Source organism: Balaenoptera borealis, assembly GCF_965194805.1.
Source record: "Balaenoptera borealis genome assembly, chromosome: 14".
NCBI classification, from domain to species: Eukaryota; Metazoa; Chordata; class Mammalia; order Artiodactyla; family Balaenopteridae; genus Balaenoptera; species Balaenoptera borealis.
In genome coordinates, this window is record NC_138875.1 from 71,522,070 (window position 1) to 71,535,875 (window position 13,806).

Below are 13,806 nucleotides of genomic sequence, written 5' to 3' on the forward strand. Positions count from 1 at the left end.
CTAAGAGAATGCAAAAAAAAAAAAGTCACTAAACACAGCTGGTATAAAAATAAAAAATTACTGTCCCCTCAAAAGCTAAGAATTTGAGAGGATCACTCAGTTTTACATCAAGTAAATTAAACTCATATCTGGATGCAACCCTTCTGCTCATAGTGAGCCAAAGGACTACTGGCCAGCTCACTGTAAGTGACGTATCTGGCTAGAGGACTTACAGTTAAAACTGTGCTAGAACTTAAGGAGCAAAACCATGCAGCTGCCGGTTGATCTGCAGCCGCCCTCCACATATTCCTGAACAGCGCTGTAGAAAAGTGTGGTCTTGGGCCAAGCTGGTCCACAATGAGGTAAGTTGAGAGTTGGAGTAAATGCTTAGCAACTTTTATAGCAACTGAGCATTGCTGTGATATTTGTACTTTATACTAAAGTACTGGTCCTCAATGGATTGGAAATAAAACCTGGCCTTCACCATAGAGAATTTGAGAAGTACTGCCCTAGAACTCACCTGTGGCCCTGTACCTATCAGTGCTATGCAGTGTCTGCTCACCTATTCCGGGTGGCCATCTTTTAGGCTTTTGGGGGCAGGCAAATGACAAAGGCATGCCTCTCTGTCATGCCCAGCTTTGTCCACTCATGCAATGATCAAACAAGAAGCAGTTACAGTTAAGGAGTAGAGTAAGTTAAGTTAGAACCACTAGTTCTAAAGGACTGGTCAAACTTACTTGCTTTATTTCATGTCCTGTAAAGGACATCTGGGACGTACAGATGCTTTTGGTCAAATGGTTTTTAAAATTCTATTTCATCAGTCCTATGCACTCTTTCAGCAACCACAGAAAAATCTCAATTCTGGGGGCATAGGCCATAGTTTCATCTTTTCTCCCAAAATTTGATGAGGCATTACTAATCCCTAAATGGCTAAAGGGGACAGGAGCAAGGGCAGGTACCAAGTGAAGATTTGGGATGTCTTACTGTTTCTACTTTAAAAGTCGAGAAAGATTAGACCTCGACAGTTCAACAGCAACAGCGATAGTATCCCACACTCCTTTTCATGAAAGGTTTTCGGAACCATTACATCACACAGGTACCACCTAACCAGCCTTACCCAAGGAATGCAGGTCAGTATGATACTGATCATCAGTTATAAAAATCCACCTCCACAATAAGGCTCTACAACAAACACTTAACTACTTAAAAATAAAAGCAGACAATGTTCTTAAACATCTGCAGAATTCTTAGTCCAATGCTAACAACCTGGAAAAAGAGTTAACTGGTATAGAATTCTCACTTAGTCATTTCCACTTAGCCTCTCAAAACGAAGCCAACAAAAGTTAACATAATATTTACGAATAAAAGCCAAAAAACTCCCAATCATCTAGCAAAACAAAACTTTAAAAAGAGGTATCTTAAAGACTCAGGTCAAATCTAACCCTACAGTTGCTCCATCCATGTTTATAAGCATGCTGCTACACTCACCGAAGCCAAGCATGGCACCTTATCAAGGTTAAAGAACTCATTAAAGTCAAATTCTCCTGGGGATTGCTCGGGCAAGACGGCATCCCTTGGCACTTCCTGATCAGCAGCAGGCTCCTGTTCAAGGATGACCTCCACCTCATCCTCTTCGGCCACTCCTCCATTGCACTCGACCATGCCTGAAAGCAAAACCGGACAAAGACAGTCTGATCATGTAAACTGCTCCAGACATATTTTGTGGCCTCAGCATCATCACACATGCAGAAGAGCCACAGATGACTTTAAAAGCAGACTTCTTGTGCCAGTGCAGCACTTGCAACAGTAAAACAGTTCCCTTCCTATGGGAGCTAGAGGAGGAAAAAAGACTTAATAACAAGCCAGAACACCAACATGATTTAGGAAGGATTATGATCCCTCCTCTGCCCATTCTTCAAGTTTTCTATAATGTAGTGGATTTTTTTCTAATTTTTTATTTTAAAGGACAATTTTTGAGCCTCTCTTGCTGCTTAAAAATGGAATGAAATTAATTTGGCTCTGCTTTCACCCATGCATCTGCATCACCACTTTAAGTCAGGGTTCAGCAACCTAAGGTATTTATGTGAAACCTAGTCCAAGGGCAAGTTTCATTTGCCTACTGATTGTAGTTCATCCTTCAAGGCAAAGCTCAAATGTCACCTCCACTAGGAAGTCTGCACTGCCTACCCATTTTTACCCTACCAAAAAATTAATCACCGCCTTCTCTATAATGTTTGTGTTATCTCTCAGAGTACTTATCACACTATATTATAGGAACAGTCTGGTGAGACTGAGCTTTCTGAGGCAGGAAAGCTGCTCTCATCAGCTTTGTCTTACTCTGCAGTGCCTGGTTCATTTAAAACTGAGTTATGTCTGGTTGTTAGGATGGGAAGATAAGGTCTAAGAGAAGCTACCAAGTTTCCATTTAAGGAAGCTAACATCTTAGTTTTAGCCAGAGGATGGGCAAAAGGAAAAATCCTTCAGATACAAACAGACTTTTTTTTCCTTTTAAAATAAGTGCACTGAGATACTGGAAAATCAACTTTTTAATTTGAAGAACAGAACTCCTAAAGCCCCTTCCTGCAAAAGCACCGATGTAAAAGCTGCCTATAGTTTCAAGATCACAGCAGACGTGAAGTCCTCCTAGGAAAAAAAAAGTGCCAAAGCCTGGACCCATCCCTTCTCAAAAGGCCCCAACAGGACTGCAGTCTCATTATTCATCCAGGATATTCTAGACCAAGAGAGGCTAAATGCTATCATCTGCTTTCATTCCAATAACACTTCAAAAGGCTAGACAGCAAGGCAGGGGACAACAACTGAAAGGTTAAGTGGCTTGCTTACCCAAGGTCTCAATACTAGCAGGTGGCAGAAATTTCAACCCTAGGTGGGCCAGCAGTGCTCTTCTATGCTGTGCTGTGTGTGTAAGGCAGCACTGCCCCTCCACAGAGGTGCCTGCCGCCTCAGAACCCTGGGCCTTCTGAGGGCCTAAGGCGACTGGCGAGATGGACGTTTATGAGCCATGGACAAGGCAACGGGCAGCCTCTCCAGTGGGTCAGCACACACTTACTGCCAACCAGCAGAGGTAAACGATGTTCCTTAAAGACTGACATTTAACTAAAACGACTACTTTGGTGGAGGTATTTTCCTCATTTTACAGACAAAGAAACCGAGCCCTAGAAAAGGTAAACAACTTAATAGCCTAATCAATGCCAAGTTTGTGTCCTTTTCCACTAGAGCAGTGCTTCTCTCTAACTCATTTAACCCACCAGAACCTGTCTACCTACTTTAGGATGAGAGCCAGAAGACAGAGTCTGTACTTAGTTCATACTCTTACAAAAAAAACTTTAGTATTTCTCCTATTCTCTTTTATTTTGTGTTGAGATGAGAACATCTCTTAACAGAGATGCAAGCAGCAAAAGTGCCCCATGTGTAATTTTATGCCAGCTTGAGAGCAAACGGGGCCTGACAACTGAGAATGGGTAGGAACATGCATTAGCAGACAGACAAACACAACTGGCCATTTATTATGATAGTCTCAAAAGCCAGGGACCCAGGAAAGATAACTAAGGGCAAGTGTTACCACATTTCAGAATGAACATATACTTTTCTTTTCTTTCTTTCTTTTTTTTTTTTTTTTGGCTGCACTGCACAGCATACAGGATCTTAGTTCCCCGACTAGTGATAGAACCCATGCCCCGTGGAGTCTTAACCACTGGACTTCCAGGGAAGTCTAGAATGAACATATACTTTTCATTAGAGAGAATACAAATTAAAATTTTCTATCAGTGGAGGGTTTTAACCATTTCCTCCTTCTACATAATTGTTTTTTCTGTTTATAAGTGAAATACATATTCAGATTGTTTCATTCATCACCATATGTACAATACCTAGCACTGGGCCCTGTAGAGTAGGTGCTCAACACACACTTGTATTAAAATCATGCAGGCAAGGAACACATTTGTCTTGTCCATGGCTATACTCCCAGCACTATTACATGCCTGCAGAGAACTCTACATACCAAGTTCAATGGAAAGCTGGAACACAGACATAAATGGACTCAAAGGCACTCATCATCCCTCCCCGTCCTTTCGTTCTTGCAGCCAAGATGCAACTAGAGTACCTGTTTATCTTAAACACAGTAGCTAGGGCAACTAACCAATGGGGTGAGAGAGCCCGGACCTCTGGATTCTATTGATACTTGAGGTGCTGCCATTAAACCCACGGGACAGGGTCTTGGTTGTCACCTCTTTCCAGTCCTGTCTCTTTGCATCTGTAAGGTGAGGAGGTGACACTACTGATATATTTTGCTACTTTTGGCTCCTCCCGTGTTGATACAAGAATGGCTGAAATTCAGATTTCATCTCAGTTAAGAAAAAGATGGGCTTTTTCTCATCAGAAGCCTGATCTTTACCATGAGGTGAAAAGACCACACTTGCTGGTGCTGCTTTAATCTGAGCATGAGACAAAGGCATCTCTCAAAGGCAATTTAACAGCAAAGTCTCCCAAGTTACCCACCTGCCTCTTCCCTGCTTCCTCCCAAGACCACCAGCCTGGTCACTGCTCTGAACACGACTAGTGGGCCCCCACCCTTCACCAGGTACCCCTCGCACATTAGCTCTGGCTTCTTCGGTTTAGTAAGGAGGATACCTGAGAAAAGTGAGTTTGGGAGAAGCCAAGTGACAACACTATGAACCCTAACACCATGGTGAAGGAGGTGGGCTCTGAAGCACAGCATCCTGTTCAACTCCCAATTTCCCTACTCACTTCTTCAGTGTCCACAGACAAGTCACACAAGCCGCCTGCATCTCCATTTGCTCATCTGTAAGATGGGCGCAATAATATCTGCTTCACAGGGTTGTTAGAAGTAGGATTACATAGACAAAACGCTTACCACGTGTCCAGTACATACATGCTCAATAAATGAGACCCCTCATTATTTCTATCACATGCTCTTACCCCTGGGGAACACTTTCGTGTACACAGTGCTCTTACTGGGTAATGGGAGACTTTTCTGTTTAGCACTGCAGGCAGGACAAATTGAGGAGACAGTACAATCTACACACAGTGAACTCACAGGAAGAAGTTTCAAAATCAGGCTTCAACATTAAAAACTTGCCACTTTTAACACTGGTGCCTATTCCTAAGTGTACAATTAAGCCAATTATAAGCACATCTCATTTCAGAACAGTGAGCTTTCCTCTGAAAGTTTCTGCTGACCTTCCTTCACAGAGGCTGTCCGTCGCCTTGTTCTTTTTCTCCCTTTATGGTCTTCTTCCAGTATCTTATCATCAAAGCCAGTCAGCTCAATGGTTTCAGACTGACTTGTGGGTCCAGCTGAGAACCATTCTGGTTCTTCTTCTGTGTAGGAGTCATTTCTTCTACGCTCAAAGACACGCTTACTATCCACAAACTCCCTCTGGAAAAGTACATAATGCAAAATAAAAAACAGGATTCTAGTTACGGCATTTCTACCTCAATCAAGGACTGATGAATTAAATAACGCTCAGTAGTACAATGAAGATGCTATGCTATAGACCTGAAGCCCCTCCCCACCCCCAGCTCTCTGTTCCTCCCTCTGGCTTAACAATGGGCTATGTTCACCCAGCATTTCAAGGTAACCCGGTATAAACGAAGTGAACACACAAGGTGCCAGAGGATCTAGAAGACAAACCCTGAAACGCTTATCCTTGTAGTCCCTCTCTCGGTCTCTGTCTCTCAAGTCTCGCAGGTCCTTATCGCTAAGACGGTGATCCTTCTCAAAGGTCCGAGCAGAGATTATCCTCCCACTGCCAATCCTTCGTCCACCAAGCAGGCGGAGCCCATCACTGTCTTTCTCCAATGGGCTTCCTGAGCGCCGGGAGCTAACAGCAGCTGTCACGTGGCAGCCCCCTCCAAAGCTTCGTCTCTGTGGGCTGAGAACAACATCTAAGTCATCTTCTTTCACACGCTCTCGAGGATCTGGAAAGATGCCGGAAAGAAAAGTTAAGCAAACCAGCAAGGGTATTCTTCCTCTCTAGGTGGTCTGTCCATGACTGGTGGCCATGGGGGTACTGGAAAAGAGTCACCACTAAAACAGCTAGAGAGTTCACATATTTAACGAAGATGAGCAAACCTTCATCTCTTCGGAGGAATAAATGTACTTTATAATCAATAATTTTCCATGATTAATCTCCATAATCCCTTTGTTTTGAATAAATCCCTTTTTTTTTTTTTTTTAATTTGCTGCGCAGTGCGGCATGCAGGATCTTAGTTCCCCGACCAGGGATCGAACCCGTGCCCCCTCCAGTGGAAATACGGAGTGTTAACCACTGGACTGCCAGGTAAGTCCCTTGACTAAATTCTTATCTATGTAATTATTAGCAAATGTTTTGTCAATTAATAAACTACAGTAGGTGTCAGTATTTGAAACAGTAACCACTTAAAAAGTTAAAGTATTGAACAGCTGAATATCCACATGCAAAAAAAAGACTTAAATTCATACCTACCACCATATACAAAAATTAACTCAAAATGGATCATAGATCTAAATGTAACCCCTAAAGCTATAAAACTTCTAGAAGAAAATATGGAGGAAATCTATGACACTGGGTTAGCACAGTTTTCTTAGGCATGACACCAAGAGCACAATCTATCTTAAAAAATGATAAACTGGATTTGATCAATATCTAAAACTTTTGCATTTTGAAAGTTACTGTTCAGAGAATACAAAAACAAGCCACAGACTCGGAGAACATATTTCAAAGAATATATCTGAGGGAATTCCCGTGGTTAGGGCTCTGAGCTCTCACTGCCGAGGGCACCGGTTCGAACCCTGGTTGGGGAACTAAGATCCTGCAAGCCACAAGGCGTGGCCAAAAAAAGAATATATCTCATAAAGGACCTGTATCCGATACATTAAAAAAAAAAAAAAAAAAAAAAAGGACAACTGGTTTGAAGAGCCACTTCACCAAAGATGATATATGGATGGCAAATAAGTATATGAAAAGATACTCAACATTAATCATTAGGGAAATGTAAATCAAACAATAATGTGATACATGCCTATTAGACTGGCTAAAATCAACCATCCGACTCTTAAGATATTCAGCCGAGAAAAGAAAGCATGTCTATAGAGAGACTTGTACATGAATGTTCAGAGTAGTTTTGGTTAACAGTCAGAAACTTGAAACAACCCAAATGTCTATCAACAGATAAATCGATAAACTATGGCAAATTCACACAATGGAATACTACTAGGTAATAAAAGGAACGAACTTTTATATACCCCAAAACATGAATGAATCTTAAAACAACTATTTTGAGTGGAAGAAGCTACGCAAAGAATACATACTGTATAATTCCATTTATATTAAGTTCTAGGAAATGTAAACTAATCTATAGTGACAGAAAGCCGACCAGTGCTTGCCTGCAGTGCGGGGGTGGAGTGTAAGAAGGGACACATGGGGTGCTAGGGAACTTTTAGCTGTAATGGAAATGCTTATTACTTTGATTGTGGTAATGGTTTCACATTGTATTCACATGTCAAAACATCATATGGTACACTTTATGTGCCATTTATGTACCAGTCTATTGAATGCCAATTTTACCTCAATAAAGATGTAAGAAAAACATGTCACCACACACAAAAATTCTTCCTAGGAAAATCAGAAAACTAAAGATAAGTCCAAGTGAGGAACACCTCCTTTAATCCTCTCACTAGAAACATTTCCTAAAATGTTTTGGTATGCACTTTTCCAGAATTTCCATGCAGTGTCTGTTTTCTTCCAAAAATAAGACACAAAATAGACAGTTTTGTATAACTTGGTGAACATGTCTCCAACATGTTTTTACAGCTGAACACTCCTATATATGGATATACCAAAGTTTACTCAACTTCATTTCTACTGCTGGACATTTAGGTTGCTTCTAAGTTTTCATCTGTGTAGAAGGGTCTTACAGCTCAAGCTACAGTCATCACCCCATCTTCTTTGCTCAGTTCCAAGTTGGTTTTATGCGTGTTCCTCTCATCTCAAAAAGAGTTCCCTCTTGCAACAAGTTCCTTGACTAGCTTTTATACTGCCAGCTATCCATTTCACTTTTCTAGTTTAAAGGGGGAAAGGTATGGAAGATCAAACTTTACTCCAGTCGCAAACCACATCGAAACCCAGTATTCAGATCATACTCTATTGTGAATTAAGAATTGCCAGAACTAACTTATACCTGAGGAAAAGTCTCACCTGAGACTGGGCATAACCAGCTCTCCAGCGCAGCTTTAGGGTCCCCACATCTAACTCAGTTATCCACTTCAATGAAAGACCTGGTACTTTTAATTCAAAAGCACATAGCCTAATACAGTCTACTCACCACTGCTACATAGGAAGGCTATGATTTTACTCTGCTAGCTAATCAGAAATGAACTGTTTAAAATAATAAATAAAATAAAATTCAAAAAAAAAAAAAAAAAAAAGAAATGAACTGTTAAGTCAGTTTCCTGATAATGATACTTTCTCCCAATGCATAAAACTCTCACAGCTAAGAATGAAGCCAGCAGCAAAGAGCACTGTCTACAAAATCGCTGCCCCCACTTCTCAGAGACTGTGCTCACCTACTATCCTGCGCACCAGGGAAGGCCGATCTGTATCTAACTCTTTCTTCAGACTTTCCATTGGCGAACTCCGTCCTGAAGCCGGGTAGAGGGAGGCATGCCACTTCTCAGGGTCCCAGACACCATCACTGCAAGTCAAAGGGCACCTACAGTTAGCACTTACACCACGAATAACACATGTAGTCTAATTTCTACTACTTCAGGTGACAGGTTATGGAAATCCCTTTTCAATATAAAACTTCATGGTTGCCATCAGAATGGTTCTCTCAAGATGAAAACAAAAACTAATAAATTCAGCAATACATTATTGTTGTTCACATAATAGCAATAGTCACTTGAAAAGCAGTGGTTTGTGCATAAATGAAACATCCAGACCACAAACCTTGGGGTGCATATGGATTATAGTACCTATGCCTGTCCTATACAAAGAAATGCTCCATAAATATTGATTACTCAGTTTACTGAAGATTAGTACAGGGAGGAGAAAGCCCCTTAATCCTCTTATTGGAAGCAGCTCCTGGAATGCTTAGTGTATATTTTCCAGAATTTCTATGTACAGTCTCAGTTTTTCCCACAAGTAGGACAGACAGCTCTTTAAGAGCCTAAAGTCTGTAGTCTGGGTTTGACTTTGTTACTCCCACGCTAATGATGGGGTGGCAGGTGGTGCAGTGTGCAGAGGAGAAGCTTTGGAGCCCAACGATCTGGTACCTAACTCTAGCTCTGCTAGGATGAGAAACTCTTTCCTCCATCTCTCTTATTTTCATTATTATTATTAGGCACAATGTCTCCACTTCAGAATCAAAGGGAATATGTGCCCATGATAACTATTTTATGCCAAGAAGAAACAGCTGTAACAAGAAAATTGAATTTGAGGCATAAAAAACCTTTACAGCTTTAATGAAGAAAAAACGAAACAAAAACAAAGAAAACCCCCAGCTAATCTGAGACTTAGCAAAAACTCCTAACTAATTAGAATCGCCATTATTCAAGTATCACCCTCACCAGGGGAAAGTGGTGAGGAATCCAGATTCAGCAACCTTCTGAACTGTCCATGTACAAAATTTAAAAAAGCATGTGCTATTCTACCAAAAAATTAAACACTATATATATGAAAAAAATGTGGGCCAATATGAACCATCTACCTTGATATTTAAGAAGTGACCTTAAAGTCTTAAGATAACCATAAGAAGTGCAATGTAGGGTTATTCTAAGAGACTTTCAGACCATTTTTAGCTATAGCCTTCTCAAACCAAAGCTTTCTACCTTATGAAAGAGCCCAAGATGCAAAAGGGCTAATGTGGGGACTTCCCTGGCAGCCAAGTGGTTAAGACTCTGTGCTTCCACCGCAGGGGGCTCGGGTTCCATCCATGGTCAGGGAACTAAGATGCTGCATGCCGTACAGTGTGGCAAAAACAAAACAAAACAAACCACCCCCAAAAATCTGAATGGTTGAATGGTTCTCTTGTTTGGGGATGAGGGGTGGGGGACTGATAAAAGGCCCAGAGTCCTCCTGATCGTCCTGCCCCAGGCAGGCCCTTGAAGGACCCTCAAAGCACAGTGCAAAAAACCACTGGTAGAGAGAAAAGACTCTGGTCAGGACTCCTGTGTTCAAGTCTTAATTCTGCTTTCTGACAATGTGCCTTTGACCAATGTGTCATTTTCTAGTTTTAGTTTCATCACCAGTTAGTTGAAAGAGAATTGGTTCAGTTGTCCTTAGAGTTCCTTGCAGCTTAAATCTCTGAATTTCAGCTAATTAATAACAAAGCTGATGAAGACAGTGCAGTGAGATGCTATTTAGTCATGTTCATAGCTTACGTGCAATTTATTTGTGTGGAAGCCCAATGTCATTACCACTGAAATCTCCCCACTCGTAATTCCAGCCAAACAATACAACTCCATTTATTAAGTTTGGTGTAACAAGAAGTTGACCCCCCCAGATACCTGTCGTATTTCTCAGAGAGGCACGAAGGCCTTTGTTTGGAATGAGGGCGTTCTTTAATATCCAAGAGCTCCTCCTAGAAAGAGAAATCATACGGTGATTTTGAACAATATTTCTTGGGCCACATATTTTCAACTTATTTTTGTTATCAGTAACTGACTGTCTACCTTAAGCAGTTCATACAGTTCTTATTTATTTACACCCTGACTTATTCCAGAAAGGACCAGAGTCAGCTCAAGGTTCTCACCAGAAGCTCAAGCAGAACTGGCAAATAACGTAAGTGATCAGTTTATTGCTAAAATACACTCTCTCATAAACTTCTGTCCAATAATATACCCCACAACACTGAACGTTGATCAAGGCATGGTAGCTTCAGGCTTACATAAAACCTTCAGCTATTCTGACTGGTCTTAAATGCATTAGATGCCAACTTACAAGGGGATAGTTTTTGGTTTTTTTTTAATGTACATGGTCCTTTACCCCTAAATACTTCAGTGCCTGTTTCCTAAAAATGAGCATATTCTTTCACAGCCTTTTTTTTGTGGCTCCATGAGAGAATTAAGCCCTATAGAAAATAATTTGAATGACTATTTTTCCATTCTCCCAAGGATTATACTTGGCCAGTATCATTTTAGATGCACAGGAGAGAAGAGAATCTATTACATACAATGGATGCCTTAGGGCATAAGGGCTCACTTCTGCAGAACCTGGTTGAGAAGTGCTGTCAGTTTTATACAACCAGTTATCAATAACACTTTATCCCTCTGGATTCCAATTTTGTCAAATGACCCAATAATGTCCTTTGTATTACCTTTTATTAGAATCTAACACAGGATCCAGTATAGAACCAGATATTGGTTGTCATGTCTCTTTGGTCTCTAATCTGGAACATTTCTACAACTTCTTTTGTCTTTTATGACATTAGCATTTCTAAAGAATAAAGCCTACTTTTTTTTTTTTTTTTTTTTTAAAGAGAACATTATTCATTTTAGGTTTGTCTAATGTTTCTTCATGATTAGATTGAGGCTAAGCATCTCTGGAGCAGAATACTAACCTAAGAGATGTCCACCTCAGAGCATCACCTCTGGATGCTTATGTCACCCATCTGCCCCTCATCAGTGATGTTAACTTGATGTAAACCACCTGGTCAAGGTATTCTCCGGTTTTACTCTTTAGTTACTACATTCCCACTTGCAATCAGTATGCAATCTGTGGGGCAGACACTTTAAAATCATCCAAATATACTGGCCTTCATCAAAATTTCCCCCTAAATTTAGCATCTACTGGTGATTCTGAGCCAAACCAATCTTGATTTTTCAACTGTGGGCCTCCCTCCATAATTACCAGTCAGGCACTTGGCATTCCACTGTAAATACAAACCCTCCCTTCTCCCCCTTTTATTTACCTATTTATTATTGACATGGGCTCACAGATTCCCAGCTTTTCCAATGGTCTATAATTCATTAATGTCCTTAATTATTTTGGTGCTCAAATTGAGAGTTTCTTCAAGCTGGCTCCTGCATCCTTTAGACATGCCCCATCATTTTTTAAAAGCACTTTCTTACTTTCTATCTTATGTTGTACCCATCCTGTCCTAACCCCAGAGTCAGCCATTTCTTGAGAAATCCAAGTTCCTTTAAGTGGGGAATAGTATAATAAATCAAGATTTGGGAACTGGGTATCCTCATTTGCTTCTAGGCCCTCTCAGCAGAACTACGAAATATGTGCGGTTATATATGCACACGTGTGCACACACACACACCTGCTCATACACATGCATATACACAAAACCATTGCCTCCTTTTTATATAAACATTTTCATAGTAAAGTTAAAAACAGCAATTCCCAAACTCTCAGTACCAGTAAAATGCTACAACTGCCTTGCAAAAAAGCCTATACCACTGTGCTGTGGCCTCTCCAACACCCCCGTCACAGGCCTCACAACAGAATGCTTGCTGCTTCTCTGATCACTGCTTCCCATATCTTGGGGTAAATATGGAGGGATAGAGTTACTCTCTCAGCTTACAGGAATCACAGCATATAAGCATGCCATGAAATTACTCAGTATCTTCAGATACCTGAGGCACCTAAATGTTTTCTCCATTAGGTGAGAAATAGCAAAATGCCCTAGAACAAGATGACATTTTAGTTTTAAAACCAGAATATCAATTATTTACATTTATTTAGGATTCATTTATGAATTATGTCTTATTAATTGGGTAGAAATACCTAGAAAAATTTGGAAGTCTGAGATAAACAGAATTCCAAATATAAGAAAATGTCTAAAGGCTACTCAAAATTCTGAAAAAGCTGTCAAAGTACTGACATACCACCTGCAAATTGCCAGTAGAGACTGAGTCCAGTGAAATCTGCATGGTGAACAGTGTCAGAAGGGCAGGAGTGACACAAATTTGGTGGTGAGGGCTGGGTAAGATGGACCAATAGTAGTTATGATGATTGCAGATGCAACAATACAGAAATCCTAAGAACAGTAGGGCTTAAAACATTTTCCAGTAAAAACAGGAAGGACCTTGCAATATAGGAAATACTTATAGACTACAGGAAAAAACACTGCAAAGCAATCTTCTGCTATTAGAAGCAACCCAAAGATTATTACATATCCCCTCGCTCCACCACCCTCAAATCTGAATATTAAACTAAGAACCCTAGTATACTATTAAACCAATGGCAATATATTTCATACTTAAATATGTATACTCTCAATATACAAAAAGTTTCTAAACAATGAGGCTCTGTTTGAAACTTTTAACTCCAGATGATAATAGGGAGCCCAAGTGATAGGTGTTCTCTATTATTACTACAGCTGTTTGCTGAAACGCTAATGATTTTATCTATTTATTTAGGAGTCAACTTGCAAAGATTAAAATTTTAACACAGCCGCAAAACATGTAGATGGACCAAAATGTTCTATTTGCGGGGATCAAAAAATATTTGAACAAAGGTAAAAAAAAGCCTTACAAAAAAGGGAAATGAGGAGGCTAAGGAGAGATGACAACTAAATGTAATATGGTCTCCTGGATGGAATCCTGGAACAAAAAAAGGACATTAACTAAGGAAATGTGAATAAAGTATGGACTTTAATCACAATGTATCAACATTGTTAATTGTAATAACTGTACCATACCAACATAAGATATGTTCCCAGTTTTTCTGTAAATCTAAAACTGCTCAAAAAAATAAAGTTTAGCCCTGTCTCATACCATATACAAAAAGAAACTCAAAATGTATCAAAGACTTAAACATATGAACTATGACTATAAAACTCTTAGAAGACATAGGTATA

At 40.2% G+C, this 13,806-nt stretch overlaps 1 protein-coding gene across 7 annotated transcripts in view; it reads right to left on the reverse strand.

Moving 5' to 3' along the window:
• The window catches only part of EIF4ENIF1 (eukaryotic translation initiation factor 4E nuclear import factor 1), a 41,314-nt gene that overhangs the window by 17,388 nt on the left and 10,120 nt on the right, over window positions 1-13,806 (reverse strand). For all 7 annotated transcript variants that reach the window (XM_082353088.1, XM_082353086.1, XM_082353085.1 and 4 more), the window contains 5 exons: window positions 10,505-10,578; window positions 8,564-8,691; window positions 5,651-5,937; window positions 5,197-5,395; window positions 1,468-1,643 (listed from right to left, as the gene is read on the reverse strand). In XM_082353088.1, the coding sequence (XP_082209214.1) occupies window positions 1,468-1,643; window positions 5,197-5,395; window positions 5,651-5,937; window positions 8,564-8,691; window positions 10,505-10,578 (864 nt within the window). The remainder of the gene's footprint in view (window positions 1-1,467; window positions 1,644-5,196; window positions 5,396-5,650; window positions 5,938-8,563; window positions 8,692-10,504; window positions 10,579-13,806) is intronic.